General features: G+C 35.4%; 1 protein-coding gene across 1 annotated transcript in view; it reads left to right on the forward strand.

The window, feature by feature from the left end:
- The window catches only part of LOC150084459 (cell adhesion molecule Dscam1-like), a 643,445-nt gene extending 626,081 nt beyond the window's left edge, over positions 1 to 17,364 (forward strand). Inside the window, exons 24-25 of the mRNA XM_090376243.1 lie at positions 1,577 to 1,681; positions 17,306 to 17,364. Of these exons, the coding sequence (XP_090232369.1) occupies positions 1,577 to 1,681; positions 17,306 to 17,364 (164 nt within the window). The remainder of the gene's footprint in view (positions 1 to 1,576; positions 1,682 to 17,305) is intronic.
- Positions 17,365 to 17,894: the final 530 nt, after the last annotated feature.

Raw genomic sequence — 17,894 nt, forward strand, 5'->3', positions numbered from 1 at the left:
AGCTTCCAACGCATGGTTCACGAGCAGGCGGCTCTTCCCCGAGACTGAAGGATTCATACTCGTTATCCAAGATCAGGCAATCAACACCAGAAACTGCAGGAAATACATCGCCAAAGACCCTGTAGTTACAGATGACACACGTCGACGATGCAATCTGGCCCCAGAAACAATCAAGCACACACCACCACTGTATGTAAGCTGATCACTCAGACGGAGTACACTCATAAACACGATCAGGTTCCCAGGATAACAGCTCACAAGCTAGCGTAAAATACTAGTTAATCAAAGAAAGTGTACCGTATAACAAGTACAACCCTAGGTCGTCCTAGAAACCCATACTGACAGACTGTACTGGTACCGTGTCATAATAACGATTCGTTTTCAGCAGACTAGACATAACCCTCATTGACAAGAAGGAAATGGCTATAACTCGATCGACATAGCGGTGCCCAACACCAGCGACCTCCAGAAAAACTAAGAGGAATAGATCAGGAAGCACACAGATCTAAGACAGGAACTCAAAGAAATTTGGCATAGGGAACAAATAATGACCATCCCGATTACCGTATTATCCACCGGCATGGTGTCAAAGGGCCTTCATAAGAACCTTGCAGCAATACACATCGCAGAGAACTCTTACATGGAACTCCAGAAAGCTGCGATTTTGAACACCTGTAGAAAGTACTTTGGATAAGAGTAATAATAGTAACCGAACACAACTAACCACTTCCAGAACTTGGTACCATTACCCGTCACGTGGTTAAATTCCATAATAAGAAAAAGTCATAATAATAATAATTTTTATCACTATGTTTGAAACACATAATAGCTTACTTTTGCCATAATTTTTTGTTTGTTAGAATGATTAATCACATTCTGACAGGAAAAGATGAAACTAATTATTGAAAAGTGGTCATATCCAATCACGTTTATTGGTTTTCGAAATATCTCATGATATAGGCATTGATAATATAATCTGAAGTTTGTAAATAATCGAAGATGAAAGAATATTATTAAATGAAGAATATTAACGAAGATTAGTGTAGAGATTTCTTTTGGTTATCTCAGCAGTTTTTAAATTATAATTATTATATTACTTGATTAAAGTACACTATGATATCATTCTAATGAAAAACATGATTTAGGGCTTTTAATCCTAGAGAAAGCATCTTAGGCATATTGAATGAAGGAAAAATATAAACTAATTTAATACCATCCTCTCACTTTGATTTATTTTCCATGTTACCTCCAGGCGTATGCTGTAGATCTGAAACTCTGGTAATGTGTTTGGAAAGCTTTTATAGCAATATGGCCTAAGATGCTGTGAATGTCTTTGTGCATATCCTTATCTCTTATCAGTTGCCATTTGTTATTTTCATCTTGAGAAGGAAAATACATTCAGACATCGCTTTTACTGTAATTAAAGTTTCTGAACTGTCTAAACCAGCAGATGACGCCATAACTCCGGCATGCTTGCAAGTTGTTTCAATTAATGACTGTTTTAAATGGTAGATTTGTCGAGGAATGAGTTTTATGAAACTTAATTTATAAAAATTACTTTTTTTATATATCTTAGTGAACGCCATGCCAGACGGGTTACACGAAGGCCATGCTTCCACAAGCCAGTGGAGGGAGTCGTCGCTGAAGATAGAGGAAATGCCCACAGAGAAACCCCTAGCGGGTATGTTTGCTGTTGTCTGATGCCTTGTCATTAACGATGTAACTGAATGGTACATTCCTATCTTATATTCCCCCCTTTTGTTGCTGTAACACTAGAGTGCCGCTCTATGCAGGTCAACGACCCGCAATTCAAAGTAACATAAATGTTCACTTCAGTCAAAGTTGTCTGAAGGGAATTGGCATAAGTTCAGGAGGTACTCTTTTGTAATTTCAAGATGCAGGAGGAGTGCGCTGAATTTATTTTCAATCGATTCTGGTTAGGAAAATTTCCCCGGAGTGCATCCGAACAAAAACGAAAGAGAAAAAGAAGATGAAATCACTTAAAATGGAAATCCATCCAAGATAGTACTTGTAATTTCTGCCATAACAAAAAAAGGACATGGGTTGGTATCTTTAATGGAATTTTATTTCTATTCCTTTTTTATTTTATTAAAAACGCACAATAATAACACGGGTTTTTTTTTTTTTGCATTTCTTGGAGAAATTTAAAATCTTTATGTAGCAGAAAGATAATATAATTTTGTTTAAAAGAGTTGCTTTAGGATATAGTAAAACTTGACTTGCGCATTACTCTATTTAGACATATATTTTTTGTACTATTTCAACTCCTGTCGGCCTTTCCTCACAATTTTAATTTTTTTTTTCATTATGGTCTTACAAAGAACAGAGAAAAAAAATCGCGTTGATCCGAAAAACGGAAGGTTGTTTTAAAGCACTTAATTCTCTGATTCCCTGGATGAGGAGATCGAATAGAAAATCTTCTTAGGCTAGTTGGATAATGCTGTATTGTCTTCTAGGAAAACAGTTTTAAAGGAATCAGAAGAGCCCTTATTTTATGTTTAGTATATATATATATATTTTCTCACTAAAAGTATAGTATACCATAAAACTTAATAAAATTTCATATATAAATATTAAAATACCACCATCTGTTCACTGCAGTTTGACCAGCTATCCGTTGTGCTCCCAATTATTTTTATAGTTAGAATAATAATAGAAAATTGAAAAAAAAATCATCTTGACGAAGTTTAATTTTTTCTTTCTAGAAAAACATTAATTTGCTTGTAGTTATACAAAACATGCATGAGATTATATTGTGGGTAGAGAATGAAAATTACTCAGATAACTTCTATCAATAGTTTTGGCAAAAATTTCAAACTCTTAGTCATAGAAAACTTAATCTAAATATACACATTAGCGCTTTAAAGATCAATCTCCGCGGATACCGTAAAAATCGCAAACCACAAAATGTGAAATAAACATTTCAGACCTAAAGAGCAATAAAAAAAACCTGAAGGTGCATAAAGTGGCAACATCCGTACGTTTCGTATGAGATAGTAATACTTTATTATTAAGGTTAACATCTCAGTTTGTGTGCTGAGGTTTGACCTCTGAGAGTTTGCGTGTTTTGTTTTTTTTTAGTATTACTATTTTTAAAGAACGATTAGCTACGAGTATTTCCATTGCCACTAGGCTAGCGGGTCGTTGAGATACATTATTCTGTTGGAAAACAACAATTCTTCAGTGAAAGTTTCATAAGTTTCAACTAATGAATATTTACACTGGCCAACACGATTTTTACCTCCAAGAACTTAAATGCTGTTGTTAACCAATTTTAATGCGTAGATTTTGAAAATCACCATGATTGTTTCACATCACGTTACAGTTTTTAAATATACACTGGTGTACAAAATTTAAGGACCAGTCAGGTTTTCACCTGTAGCTTCTCATAGGAGTGGCCTGGATATGGAAAAAGCATACCAAAAGAACCTCGTGAGGTGCAGAAATGATGAAGGAAACAACAACGGAAACAAAACGATACAGAGGGACTTTATTCAAAAATGGCAAACATACCACTGGCTGCCATGATACAGATGCATCACTGCCAAAGATGGAACAAAGGGAAAAGGAGGTCCTCAGTAGGAGATATGGCCACCCCTAATGTCGATGCAGGCTTTGCACCGCCTGTCCATACTTAGAACAATGTTATTGATAAGTTCTTGCGGTAACATCGTCCATCCCTCTATCACCGCCATCTTCGGCTGGTGAACATTTTCTGGTGGGTGTGGACTAGCCGTTAGGCGTCTCCCCAAAGCGTCCCATATGTGTTCGATGGGATTTAGATCGGTAGAACGGGCAGGCCCATCCATAAGAACAATGTCCTCACTTTCCAAAAGCGTATCAACGGCTGCAGTGCGATGGGATGTGGCATTATCATCCATAAACACGAACTCGGGGCCAATGGCACCTCGGAACAAACGTACATGGGGAAGGATTACCTCAATACAGTAGCGTCTTCCAGTATCTCCAGTTGTGTACGTCCATCTAAGATAACGCCTCCCCGGACGAGAACACCTCGACCGTCATATCGATCCCTTTCAGTGATGTTTGCGGGGTGATACCGTGTGCCAACCTATCGCCAGATTAGCTGACGTCCAGAATCGCTGCTGAGACTGAATCTACTCTCATCATTGAAGAGTACCTTAAGTAAAGATTTTGTGGTTGTAACCTTTAGAAAATAGTGTTGGTCCTTAAGTTTTACCCACCAGTGTAGGAGTTGCGTTTTACCAAAATATGCCAATTTCGCACAATCTAGCCATTAATATATGACACAGTGATTTATTTGAACAGATATAAGCTAATTCTCTTAATTTTAGCAATTGATTCTGGCCTCGGTTTTCTTGTGATAAACACAATCAGACTTCTACCTATGGTTCTTCGGATAAAATTCCGATGCAACAATTTACAATTTGAATAGAGAGCACTTAGCGTTTTTGGTGACGTTTTTATTCAGACTGTGCCAATGTTTTCAAAGTAGGTTCTATATTACAGCAGGGGGAATAAATTCACAGCAGAAAGAAACATTTCAGTGTTTCGAAAAAGATATGAAAAGTTTTTGAAATATTTTGCTACCGAGGACAGTATGCGTTTTTGAAAAGACATTATTGGACTTCTGAAAGAACTAGGTGTCGTGCATAAGTCAGATGAAGGGCGTTTATTCACAGATGCCTCAAAATTAAGTTTAAACCCAGTTTTATTTCATAATGGTAACGAAATTCCATCAGGTCCTATATTTCATTCAGTTCGACTTAAAGAAAGTCATGAAAGCATGTCTAAGGTTTTACATGCTATAAAATACCAGAATTATGGTTGGAATATATGCAGTGATCTTTAGTTTATTGGTTTGCAGGGAGCTTCACAAAATAGTGTGTTTATTCGTGTTTGTGGGACAGCCGTGCGACAGAACGTTGTTTTTCAAAATTGGGACGAGTTCATACTTTGACAAAGTATTGTAAAGTATATTCCTTTAGAGCAACCAAACAAGGTTATTCTTCCACATCAAACTTGAATTGATGAAAATTTCGTGAATGGACTAGAGTAAGGATAAAATGAGCCCATATCACTGTGCCATGAGCAACATCTTTGTCACACAGTGATATATATATCTATCTATAAAGTAAAGTGCAGCCATTATCAACCCACTGCAGGATGGAAGCCTCCTCAACAATTCATGCTGAGGGAAATGGACCATAATCTGCCACGCTGGTCCAGTGCGGGTTGGCAGATCGACCGTATTCAGCAGTCAGGGGCTTGAACCCCGGTCTACTCAAAGAGCGTGTGCTACTGCACTCCCGCTCCTGACCACTCGGCTACGGAGGCCTATCTATCTATATATATACATGTATATCAAAATTTCCTTGCTTCTAAACTCCTGTATGACTGCATTACAGTAATTTATCAGGTTGGTTACACAAGATTTTCCCTTTACAAGCAGCGTTGTGATCCATTTAGTGTGCGATCCATATTTCTGAAGATGATCTTTTAATGCATTTTGGAACCTAGATTATCGGTCTGTGTTTAGCAGGTGCTACAGAGATGACGGCTGCACTGGTGTCATTTGAATCTTTAGGAGAGCGATGTGATCGAAGTCTGGAGCACTCCCCCCCCCCTCACCAATACTGGCGCTCTCATAATTTCATCTCTTTCCAAAGATTTTGAAAAATCAACCATAATTTCAGTTCCCAACAAATATTAACGGCCTGATACTGGCGATATCACAGAATATCCGGCAAGTCGGTTAACAGGCTTCTACTACATTTCAAATTATATGAAGGACACAAAAACAATTAAAGTCATGCATATCGTAATAAATTTGAGAAATGTTTCTTTTATTCATTTATTTAAATTCTGTAATACAGTTTATTTGTCTTTCCTCACTCTGCTCTTTTAATAACTATACATATAGATTTCATGTATTCCACTCCCTCGTAGACAAAACCAATGATCCAATGCACCACGGAATCGGAGATCCGCGGATCCCATGCTCGACCCCAAAATACATGGAATCACCAACCCTAATCTTTGAGCAAGAGAATACAGTACGTCGGTATTTTAAAAACAAATAATGAATCCGTACTTTTAATACTTTAAAAACTAATATTAAAACATAAAAAACATAAGGAAAGTAACAAAATTCTTTAGTCCCTTAATGTTTCAGAGGAGGCTTAATGATTTTATGTTTTAATATTAGTTTTAAAAGTATTAAAAGTATGGATTCACTGTTTATGTTTTTAAAATACGAACTTATTGTATTCTCTCACTCAAAGATTAGGGTTGATGATTCGATGTATTTTGTGGTCCGCGGGTTCCATTTCTAAACTAATTTATTTATAACGTAGAACGCATTGAGCCTTTGCTGCTCTGTTATCTATTAATAAAAATTAAAAAGTACAATATTTCTTTTCCTCTGTATTAACTGAAATGTGTATCGATCCTTTAAAATACCGTAAAACTTAAGTCACCAGTTTCTAAGTCAAAAAAATATGACACTAGATTTAGTTTGCCATTCATTATTTGTTATTATCTGAAATTTGTTATTATCAGTCATTGTCTGAAACGAATGGAAAAAAAAAACGCTGATTTATTAATTTCTGATTATTTAATTTTAATTATTTATTATTAGTTTTATTTTATAAAATATGCTTCCTTTTATAAAACGTATTTCAAAAGAATGTGGGAGTTTCGAATGTAAGTCTTCTGTTTTTTTATTTTCAACATTCTCTGCCTAAGTTATCATTTCTTTCAGTGTCAAATGTTGTGGAACTATTTTTTTAGGTGAATCTCCGTCAGATGATAAATGAATCTTGCTTAAACCTAAATATCTATGCTGAAATATCCAACATTCGTTACTGTAAATAGTTATCTGGCTTTAATCGTATCTTTAAAATGAGCCGTTTTTCTCTGCGGGTGTTATACATCAAGCAATGAGTTATTAAACAATTCAAATATTTCATAGACTAAGATAAATTTTACTTTATACACCGTGGTGTTACATATTTATAGTGGTATAAAAAAGAGCTAGAATAGCTTCTCTTGAAAAACAGTTATTGTAGTAAATTTTTATAAAGTATTTATCGCTTGGTAAAACTTCTAGTGGGTAATAATTTTAGCATTTTCGAAAAATTCATAGAATATTGTCTTATATTAAAAACAGAGTGTTATAATTATCTCAGATAAGTAGCAAAAATCAGTGTTTCATTCTCATTACTTACCACCTGAACTTCCTTGAACTTATTCAAACAACCCACTTCCATAACAACAGATAGAAACTTGTTTCAGCAGTCAACCACCCGTTGGCTGAAGGCAAACTTCGGAATTTATGCCCCCTCATGTGTAAGAGCAAGAGGAAGAATCCCATCAGTATTGAGTTTCCTCAATCCATTCAAACCTTAAACACCTCAGTCAAATCACCTCGCAGGAGCCTAGTCTCCAGACAATGTAATTTGCAAAGCTGGAGCCTTTCTTGGTAAGACATCCGCTTCGTCCCCCTCATCAATCTTCTTTCCCTTCACTGTACCTGTTCCAGCAGCTCTAAATCTTTCCTAAAATGAGGTCTCCAGACCCGTATGCAGTACTCAGGATGTGGTCTGACGATTGCCTTATACAATGGGATGATGACTTCCTTATCCCTGCTAGTAAAATTCCTGTATCTCATTGACAAAACGCTATGAGATGTCCTGATGGCCTTTCTGCACTGCTCAAAGAACTTCATATCAGACTGCACATTTGTCAATGTTAATCTTAATCTTCAATTGCCATTTCTCAGCCCATCTGCTTAATTTTTTTTGATCTTGTTGCAGCCATACGTACCTTCATTTCTGTCGTTGTTTGAATGTAGGCCTATATTTGAAATATTAACACAATGAGAAAGTTTTATCAGTGATACTAAAAAGGATACTTTAGTCATATCACTAATGAGTGTAAATGTCTGCATGAAAGAAAATTCTTGGTCACTGAACATAACCATAAAACTTTTGCTCATTTTGAGCAAAACTTTTGGATTTATTTTGTAATATTTCTTAAGCATTATAGGTGTCAGTGCTTTTTAAAGCAACTGAAACTGAGTATTAAATACGACTCATAAAGTAATTCAACTGTAGTAAAGTAGGTTTGTGAAGGTCAGATAACTAATATATGATATAAAGAAAAACGTAAGTTATTTATCGAAGATATCAGAATCCAAGATATAAGAGTACAATTTATTAGTTTTATTGAACTGTAGTTTATTTTTAGTTTAACTGGAGAATATGCAGCGAAGTGGAAATAAAATTTACGTTCATAAATGAGTTGCACGTGCGATTCGATTTTGGATCAGTCTAGTCCAGCGCTTTCGATTTTTGGTTCCACTTAGCGAAGCTGGGGGTTAACGTGATCCTGGGTATTTCAAGGAAAAGTTTTCTAAAAAAGGGCATTGGAAACAAACACATTAAAATAGTAATATCGATGGTATTGGTACAAAAGACAGGTCCATAACTGGTGTCACCCTTCGCTACTATTAGTTACAATTTCATGTAAAAACAATTAAAATGTGCATGACTGCATAATAAACTGAGAAATTTTCTCAGACCTAATCTATAAAACTGAACAACGCATGTTAGAATTTAATAAGAAAAGATGCTATGCTCGTGATTGAAGTGGATCGTGCAATGTCCATATGTGTGTAATATGATTTTTACCTAGCTTATTCTATAAATGAAACCAAACTGTAATTGTTTTTCTCTTCAACGTAGCAGTTTAAAGAATTAAAATGAGAGACATTTAAGCCAAGTGACAAATCTAATTACGTCTATCTCAGAATACTTTTCTATGTATAGGTCTCTAACTCTTACTCTTACTCTTAATTTCTAACTCTTAGTAAAATTACTGCATTGAATTAAACGTTACATACTAAGTTTCTAGATTCATTCTAAAATCCTGTCATCAGGTCAAAGAACTTAATACATTTAAGTTATTGTTAGACGCAACCAAACAACTTAGCTATAGATACAATATGTGTCTGAGACGATTTAAGAGTGAAACCAGAAACGTCGCCTGCGTATTTTCTATACTGCATCTAGAAACCTTTCGCTATGTTTGTTTTTGATAACTGAGAGGACAATGATAGTGAAATCATTGAAGCTAGACATAAAAAGGTACCTGGAGTGGATAGAATCTATCCAATAATATTAAAGGAGAGGTTAGAAAATGAGGTAAATAAACCATAATTATGGGAGACATAATAAAGTCATAATTATAGGTGCATCCTTGGATTTAGGGGAGGTCCCTGTGACTGGAGATAGTAGTAGTAGTAATCGAGGCATGTGATGCAAGAAAGCAAGCTTATGTAGCATCAGCCCAAAAGATTTCATACATCCATTCCCTCTAAACGTTTGTCCAGTTCCTCCTTGAATTTATTTAAGCTATCAACTTCCATAACAACAGATGGAAATTTGTTCCAGCAATCAGCTACCCGCTGGCGCTGGCTAAAGGAAAATTTCCGCACATCTATCTTATTACTGTCTTTCCTCAATTTGAATTTATGCCCCCTCAGGTTTAATCTTAGCAAGAGGAAGAATCCCATCAGAATTGAACCTGTCAACCCATTCAAAATCTTATACACCTCAATCAGATCACCTCGCGAGTGCCTAGTCTCCATACGCTGCAATTTTCTGAACTTAAGCCTTTCTTCGTAAGATCACCCTTTCGTTCCCCTCACCAATCTTGTTGCCCTTTCTGTATTCGCTTAAGCAACTCTACATCCTTTCTAAAATGCGGCCTCCAGACCTGTGCGCAGTACTCAAGGTGTGGCCTGGCCATTGGCTTATACAAAGGGATAATCACTTCCTTTTCCCTACTAGCAAAATTCCTATTCCTTTATATCATTAATATTACCCGATGACCTGCTCTGGCAGCTTGTCTGCATTGCTTAGAAAATTTCATATCTGACTGCACAATTACTCCCAGGTCTTTTTCATATTCTACCGCCATAAGAGTAGTACCACACCGTTGGTACGTTTCTCCGGGTTTTTTTTTCCCATATGCAGTACTTTGACAAATGCAATGTTAAACTTCAGTTGCCATTTCTCAGCCGATATGCCCAAATATTCTAGATCCTGTTGCAGTAGCGCACTGCCATTACTGCCGTTAACAATCCTGCCTACTTTTGTATCATCTGCAAATTTCGACATTAAGTCTGATATACTTTCATCAATATCATTGACAAATATACAAAACAACAGAGGGCCCAACACCGAATTCCACTGAGGTTCTCTACTAAAAACATTAGTGGAGTCCCCCAGTGAAACGCCTAGTAGCGTCCACGATTACTTCCCATTTAGAATTTTCTGCCAGTAACATCATCGGTTGATCCCACTGTATACAATTTAGAAACTGTCTGAGACCACTGTAGTCACCTTTACGGAGGCAAAAACTCTCTCCCTTTACCTCTGAGATGTGAGAATATATCCCTAATTCATAAAGGTGATCAAACGGTGACATGAGTAATTTTACAGGCCTGTCAGCTTAACGTCTGTTCCAGGGAAAATAATCGAGTTATTGCGATTATGCTGCAGTTACAGAATGGATTTATAAACGGGCGGTCTTGTTTGACCAACCAGATGTGGATATTATGATGCAATCACAAAAGTAATGGATGCGAAAATAATTTTGATATCATATACTTTAATTTCTGGAAGGCTTTTGATACTGTTGCACATAAAAAACTGCTATACACACTGGAACAATGTGGTATTAAGGGCAAGTTACTGCTGTAAATAAAGGGATGGTTGAGTGGGAGAAGACAGTGATTATTAATGGACACGTCTCTTCGTGAACTACTGTTATTAGTGAGCACCCCAAGGGATCCAGTGTTGAGCCCATTGTTGTTTTATTTATTTATTAATGAAATTGATGAATCTATATCAGGCTTAATGTATCAGGTTACATTTGATTCAAAAGTTGGAAGCGTAGTTAATGACACTAACTAAGGTATGCATATACTGCAACAAAATCTTGAAAAATTAGACGGTTGAAGTTCGACATTGACAAATGCAAGGTATTGCACAGGTAGCAGTAATCCTAGAGTAACGTATTAACTATGTAGTATTTCACTCAGGGTAGTGGAAAATGAAAAAGACCTGTGATAAGACACAATATGGCCCAAGTAGCCTATGTGTCTTTAAACCCAACAGCAACAACAACAACAGACCTGTGATAATTGTGCAATCAGATATGAAGTTCTGTGAGCTGTGCAGGGGCAGCTAGAATAGCTCGTTGTTTTGTAAAGGGCAACGATATTAGTGAGGAGAACAAACGGGTGCTCTTGCCAAGAAAGAAAGGCTTCTGCAAACTGCAACGTCTGGAGACTAGACGCCTGTGAGGTAATCTGATTGAGGTGTTTATGATTTTAAATGTATTTAGCAGGTTCAATGCTGATGGCCTTCTTTCTCTTGCTCAGACTATACACACACGAGGGGCATGAATTCAAATTGAGGAAGGATAGTTGCAAGGTTGCAGTGCGGAAGTTTGCCTTCAGCTAGCAGGTGGTTGATTGTTGGAACATATCTTCCATATCTTGTTGTGTAAGCTGATAGTTTCAATAAATTCACTAGGCAAACTATTGAAGGGAATGGACAGATGATGTGGGGAAGTTTTTTTTTTCTTTTTTTTCTTTTTTTTATCTAATGTAAGATGACAACTGAAATGAACCATATCCTGAAAACTTACAAAAGGAAGCGAAATCGATCAAACAATAATTGATTTTCTATCAAAAGAGGGAAAAATCACGAATATTCCCGAATGTCTAGAAAAGCTCATCACAACTTTGAAAACGCTTTCATATCAATGGCGTTCGATTTCCGAATTTCTTCTGAAAAAAACCATTAATCAAACATCTATTCTATTTAGTATTGACCATTTTTTTTTTAGTATACTTTGAAAAAACATTCCGAAGATATTTTCTTTTATCTATATTTGAATCCAATAGAAAGGGATGGACTGACTATGACTAAATCAGAAAATAGTTCCCTTTCTTGTGTTACTTCGAGACTCTTAGCAGTATTTCGAAAATATTTCTTCTCTGTTGTGTTGATATACTTTTTTTACTTTCACAAGAAAATCTGCCTAGTGAAATGTGAATATTCATTGTACCGTAATAGTGTGCGAAAAGAGTTAGTAACTGGATAAGGAATTCGGTGAAGTCATTAACTGGCGACGTTCTAAATTGCTCGTCGGGAATGACCACTTAGGAATGAGGTCAGAGCTTCGTCTTATTCATTAGTAATTGGGCAAGTTAAAATCAAAATGGTGTTTGATAAAGATAAATTAGTCCAAAGAAAACGCACACACGGCCTGTTAGTTATCCAAGATCGAAAAGTTTCCTACATTGAAAGTCATTAAAGAGATGAACCTGTAGTATCTAAAATTTTAAGAACCTGTAGTATCTAAAATTTTTCATGTCTGTGAATGAAGTGTTTATTGGCAGAAAATGAAACAAAAATAGTTTTCGTATTACTTCAATTTTCATTCAAGTTAACTTATATTGCAATCCTTACATCAGTAAAGGATATAAGGCGCAATATTTTGGTGTCACAAAGGTCGCTTTACTCGCATGAAAACTAATCCAAAAGAAAGTTAATCCAAAGTTATTGAACTTGGTATGAACTAGAAATTAAAGCACTACTTGAAACCAAGTATTATGGTTATATTAAGTGATACTGGTTTTCGACTACATCAAATTAAACGCACTCGGAAAACTCTGAAGGTTACTTTAACAGTTTTTCGTTAGCAGCATTAAATTAACTTGGAGGTAGAATTGCGAGAATTTTATTAAACGCTATAATAAAATTATTACATTTTAGTATATTATAAAAACTGCCTGTGTGTTGTAATACCAAATCAGAAATGCTTGAATTTTATAATGGCCAATAAGTTAATATTTATAATAATTAGCATTAATTGAATAGGACTTTTTTTCGTTTGCATATGTTTATTATTTCGAATAAAAAAGAAGCATTAATTTGATTTAAAGTAACACATCCTATAGTTTCTATTAATACTGTCAAATTCTTAATGAGGACAACTCCACTGTTTTAAAGAATCATCTTTCCTATAAATATTTTGTCCACAGCATTAATAAATTGTGAATTCCTTCAGTGATTCCTTAAATTCATATTAAAACTAGAAGCCTGAAATCTACTCTTACTGAAACAACGGCTACCTTCAGGTGCCAGTTCTCTCTTCTTTGCATATTGCGATATTTTCACATCATGACAAGATATTTGTAAATTGTAGTCATAGCCGCTTTTTGTGGATGCATTACAGTACCATTAAATTCTGTATAGGAAAGTCCCGTTAAGCATATCAGCACTCGTGTGACAGACATTACTTAAGCTGTTAGGACGCTTTATTAAGAACATGAATTAACAGCATAGATTTAACCACCGTTTACCTGAATCACTACTCTGACCCAGCGTGGCATGTGCTCAACAAAGTGTTCAAAAGTTACACGAGGATATTGAACTACTCGTGTAAAGAAACAGTTCTCGATTTCTGTGGGTCTCAGTAGAGGATTGGACTGACTAACCCGCTTTTCCAGTTCTTCCACAGACGCCCAATGAGGTTGAGTCCAGAGGATTGGCAAGGACAGATGCTTGAAATCTTCCTTATGCTCCTCAAATCGTTCTTTCAACACATTTGGCCCGAGGGATGGTTGTGTTGTCATCTTAAAAAGTATCACCGTCCATCGGACAAACGTTCAACATTTACGTTGTATCTGATCACCAGCAATTTCAGGTATGCTTTCGTGTTCAAGGTGCCGTCCAGTGGGATCAGACACCCAAGGGTGTGACACGGGCACATGCCCCATACATCTCCTCCATCCTGTACAAACCACAATATTTCCAGTGTCTGGTGTAGAGTCTTCCATGTGTGTGTGCTCTTCCAACAGTGCTGAAAACAGTAAATCTCGACTAATCTTCTACCACGTGACTTTTTTCAATCTTCCGCTTTCCTCTGTGTTTCTGGAACCAAAGCAGCCGCATTTTCCGTTTGAGTCCGAGATCAGTGCTTCCGTGAGCATCTCATTCTACTTCCCTATTCCATTCATTCTTTTCAAGGTTCTAGGCATGGGTGCCGCTTCTGATGTCCCGTGATGATCCCGCACAAAATGTATAGATTAATTATTCCCTAGTTTGGCGAAGATCTGTTGCAGAAATTATTTTAGTTTACGATAAAAAAAATACAAATTAGAGAAGCAAATTCAGAGAAGCTCGTATTAAAAAGCACACAATTATACCGATTACAACGTTTTGATTCTGGAAATAAAACATTCTAATTTTCAGGTTCTAAGACGCTGTCGAGAATTCTGCTCTCTAGCAGATATCTTATTTGGTTACATTATTAATTTTGACATAAATATTTTTCACATTGTTTTTTTGTCCGTAATATTTTTTTATGGGGAAAAATGAGAAACATTTATACGTTCATCCTGTTGCGTAGAGTCATTTGCAAATAGGTACTAAATAAATATAATAAATAAATAAATAAACGAAATTATAGAATATAATAATAGTTTAGAATGTATAACATATTGATATGATTCTTATTCCTTCGTATTTGTCACATTAGCTGAATAAATCGCATTATTTGGAGGGAACAAATTCAAAAGAATTTATTAATTGATTAGTTATGAATTTATGAAGCTATTAATTTGTGTTATTGTGTAAAAATAATGTAATATTAACATACAGCCGTACAGAGATAGTTGATCACATGTTTCCTTATCATACAGGTAATAGAAAATTCAAACTATACATACCAATATAGAGACCGCATTTATTTGCAAAATATAATGCGCACATTGCATTTCAATTCATGAAACTATTGGGAATTTCCCCATTTTCCATGTTATGCGTTGGCCATATTTTTCTGTTATCCATAAACGGCCGAATGCTGATAGAACTGTGTTGAAAACGTTTGTCTTCAACACAGTTCTATCAGCTCAGTTCACAGTTCTGTATATCCACACTTTGCAAATGAACTGTTATAATAACAAATATTGTCGATTTTCTTCGGGCAGATTTCTTTGGGGATGCTACCATAAATGTATTTTTAAAATGGCTAAAATTGTCAATAAGTAAAACTGCAAATGCGAATATTCTTCATTTTATTCTTTAATCGTTAATACAGAGTTAAACAGAATCGCAAACATTTCCTTTTCGGTATTATGCATTAATGTTGATTGTGCGAAGGAATGTCACACAATTAATACACAATATTTTATAAATGTAAATTATTTATAAAATATATTTCCTTTTAAAATTATAGCTTTCTTGATAAGTGGACGTATACTTGTAGAATTTTCCTAGAACTGCGTAATCTTAGTTCATGTGAAGTCTGAGTTCTTAATGAAACTGATTTCGATTAATCATAGCACAGTACTTTCAATCCAGAACTATCCCCCACCTACCATTTCCGGCTGCGTTTCTGCCACTATAAAGGCTACGGTACGTACCTGCATAGAAGACTAGGCAAATTTTTTTCAGATTAGTAATTTGGTAAAAGAAAAATATTTTTTTTTTAATCAAAAAACCGAAAGTGCTTTGCCTGATAAACAAAGCATACTAATACGCATCATTAAGCTACTGTTTATTAAACTACACTCATGATTTAAAATGAAAGCAGGATCATTAAGTTCAAGCTACTCTTTGAGCTTAATGATTTGTGTAATGGAACAGGATGCGTATCGAATTAATCAGGTTATATTTAGTTACTTAAATATCCCTGATAAAGAGGGCTCACTCTTTCAAACCAGTCCTATGAATAGGGGGAAATGTGCTCTTAAGGGAGCTATTTAGTCGTGAAACTACGGAATAATTACTTTATGCACGAAGGATCAATAACTTCTCTCAGCCTAAGCATCTTAAAAATCTATATATAGCACATTTAGGGTATTAGTATAACGAAAACAACGAACTACCTGCCAGTATTTGAATGCTTATGTACTTCATCATCAACAGGTTGCATCCTTGACATATAAAAATTTTGATTCTCTGAAAACATCATAAAATATACATATTAGTTATAAAGTAACTTTCTACTTAAAATATGTTAAGTTTATTATGACGAGTATGAAAATGAATGCGAAACTCGCCACATTTGTCTTCAGGTAATGGGTTTTCAGTTACTACGTGGGTTTTCTTCAACACAGATAACAAGATTATACAGGCGTGCGAAATTGAGACGAACAACTCTCGAACTGTTCAAAATGTTTAGGGTTCAGTTTCAGAATCTTTGTCTAGGCTTTCAGTAGAAATGTCTTGGTATTTCTAAACATATACCTTTCTTCTACTGCATTCTCCAGAGAGTAAAACTACGGTAAATTTGTGTTTAGTTAAGCTTATCTCAGCAATGGCTCCAACCTGTATCGAAGGATGGCCTTTTATTTCCCTTCAGCAATGAAGACATCAATACCTTCAAGGATTAAATTGAGGAAGGATCTTTTTTAAATTTTCTCTGTTCTTTTCTATAGGCTTCGACCATAGGTTCCTAGGTGACTAATACAAAGTGCATTTTAGGGCCTTCGTGTAAAAGGACGCATAGTCCATTTATAAATGATCACCTGAAGTTAAGATAAATAGAACGTTTTTTAAATATTGCAGGCTGATCACTAGAGGTTCAGAGACCAAAAATAAAAGCTGAAAAGTATTCTAACTGGTACGTACATCTTGGCGCACAGGTTCAAGTAAATTATTATGGAGGCCCTTACTGTATGTTCTATATGTGTAATGACTGTAGGCGAAAATCGTGAATAAGTACACATGTAATGAAGCATTGGTAACATTTGTCTTTCTCTTGAGTGAAGAATTCAATAACAACTAGTTCACTAAATGTTTAACTGCAGAGAGCAACTTTATTTGGCTTGCACATTATTAAAAATTAGAAAAAAATCTTGAATGCTATCTATGTCCAAAACAACATGCTAGGATATGCGTACTGAAGTTTTTCTGAGCTTGCAATATACGACTGAAGGGTAATATATATGTTAAAACAAAGAAAAAGGTTGAAATAACAAATATTTACATTACATCTGTAATTACTGAAGGTATAGGTTTCCTGATGCAATTATCCTTTTAGGACAGAATTTCAATCGATTAAACTTTATAGTTAGGTAAGCAGGAAAGCGTCTCTGACGAGGTCATAGGTCATAAATTTAAGACACACACTGCAGAAGTTCTCATTATATCCTGTAATTCATAAAATTTAAGAGTTCTGCTATTGTCATTATTCATCTTACATTAAATTTTAGCTGGAAACCTCACTTTCTTGGCACATAACTTGAAGAATGAGTCTTCTCCGCAAGGATAATAGCTTGGAATCATCCTAAGGTATAAGAATTTACTAAGTCATTTTCGAATAAAAAATAATAATAAAATACTCTAAAAAATTCTGATATAATTCTCATCTGGATATTTTCTAAAAATAATAATAATAAAAGGTAATGAGGTAGGGAATTCTTTTTGGATAAATGCCAAATCCTACTGGTACGTGGTATTCGCAGTGGTTGAATCTAAGGTGGTCTCATTTTTTTGGAGACTCATATAGTCGTGGGGTGCATTGACAAGCGTTTCCTAAAAGCTAACTTAGAGAATTCCATTATTGTACTTAAACTGTCTGTTCCAATCTTTTCTTGCGTAGAAAAATGATTTACGAATTTACCTCATGTTCTGACGTGGTCTTAAACAGACGCCAATATCTGAGACGCTCTGTGTGTTTTAGGAAGGTGGATATTATTCGTATAAACTGGTCCTTCACCACAGATAGTTTGAAAAGCACTGATCTAACTGACGTTTGAATTCCCGAAGCTCTGATCCTGACTGCCAACAGTGGTAACCTAT

This window comes from Mastigoproctus giganteus, chromosome 6, assembly GCF_048544385.1.
Source record: "Mastigoproctus giganteus isolate SK-2022 chromosome 6, ASM4854438v1, whole genome shotgun sequence".
NCBI classification, from domain to species: domain Eukaryota; kingdom Metazoa; phylum Arthropoda; class Arachnida; order Uropygi; family Thelyphonidae; genus Mastigoproctus; species Mastigoproctus giganteus.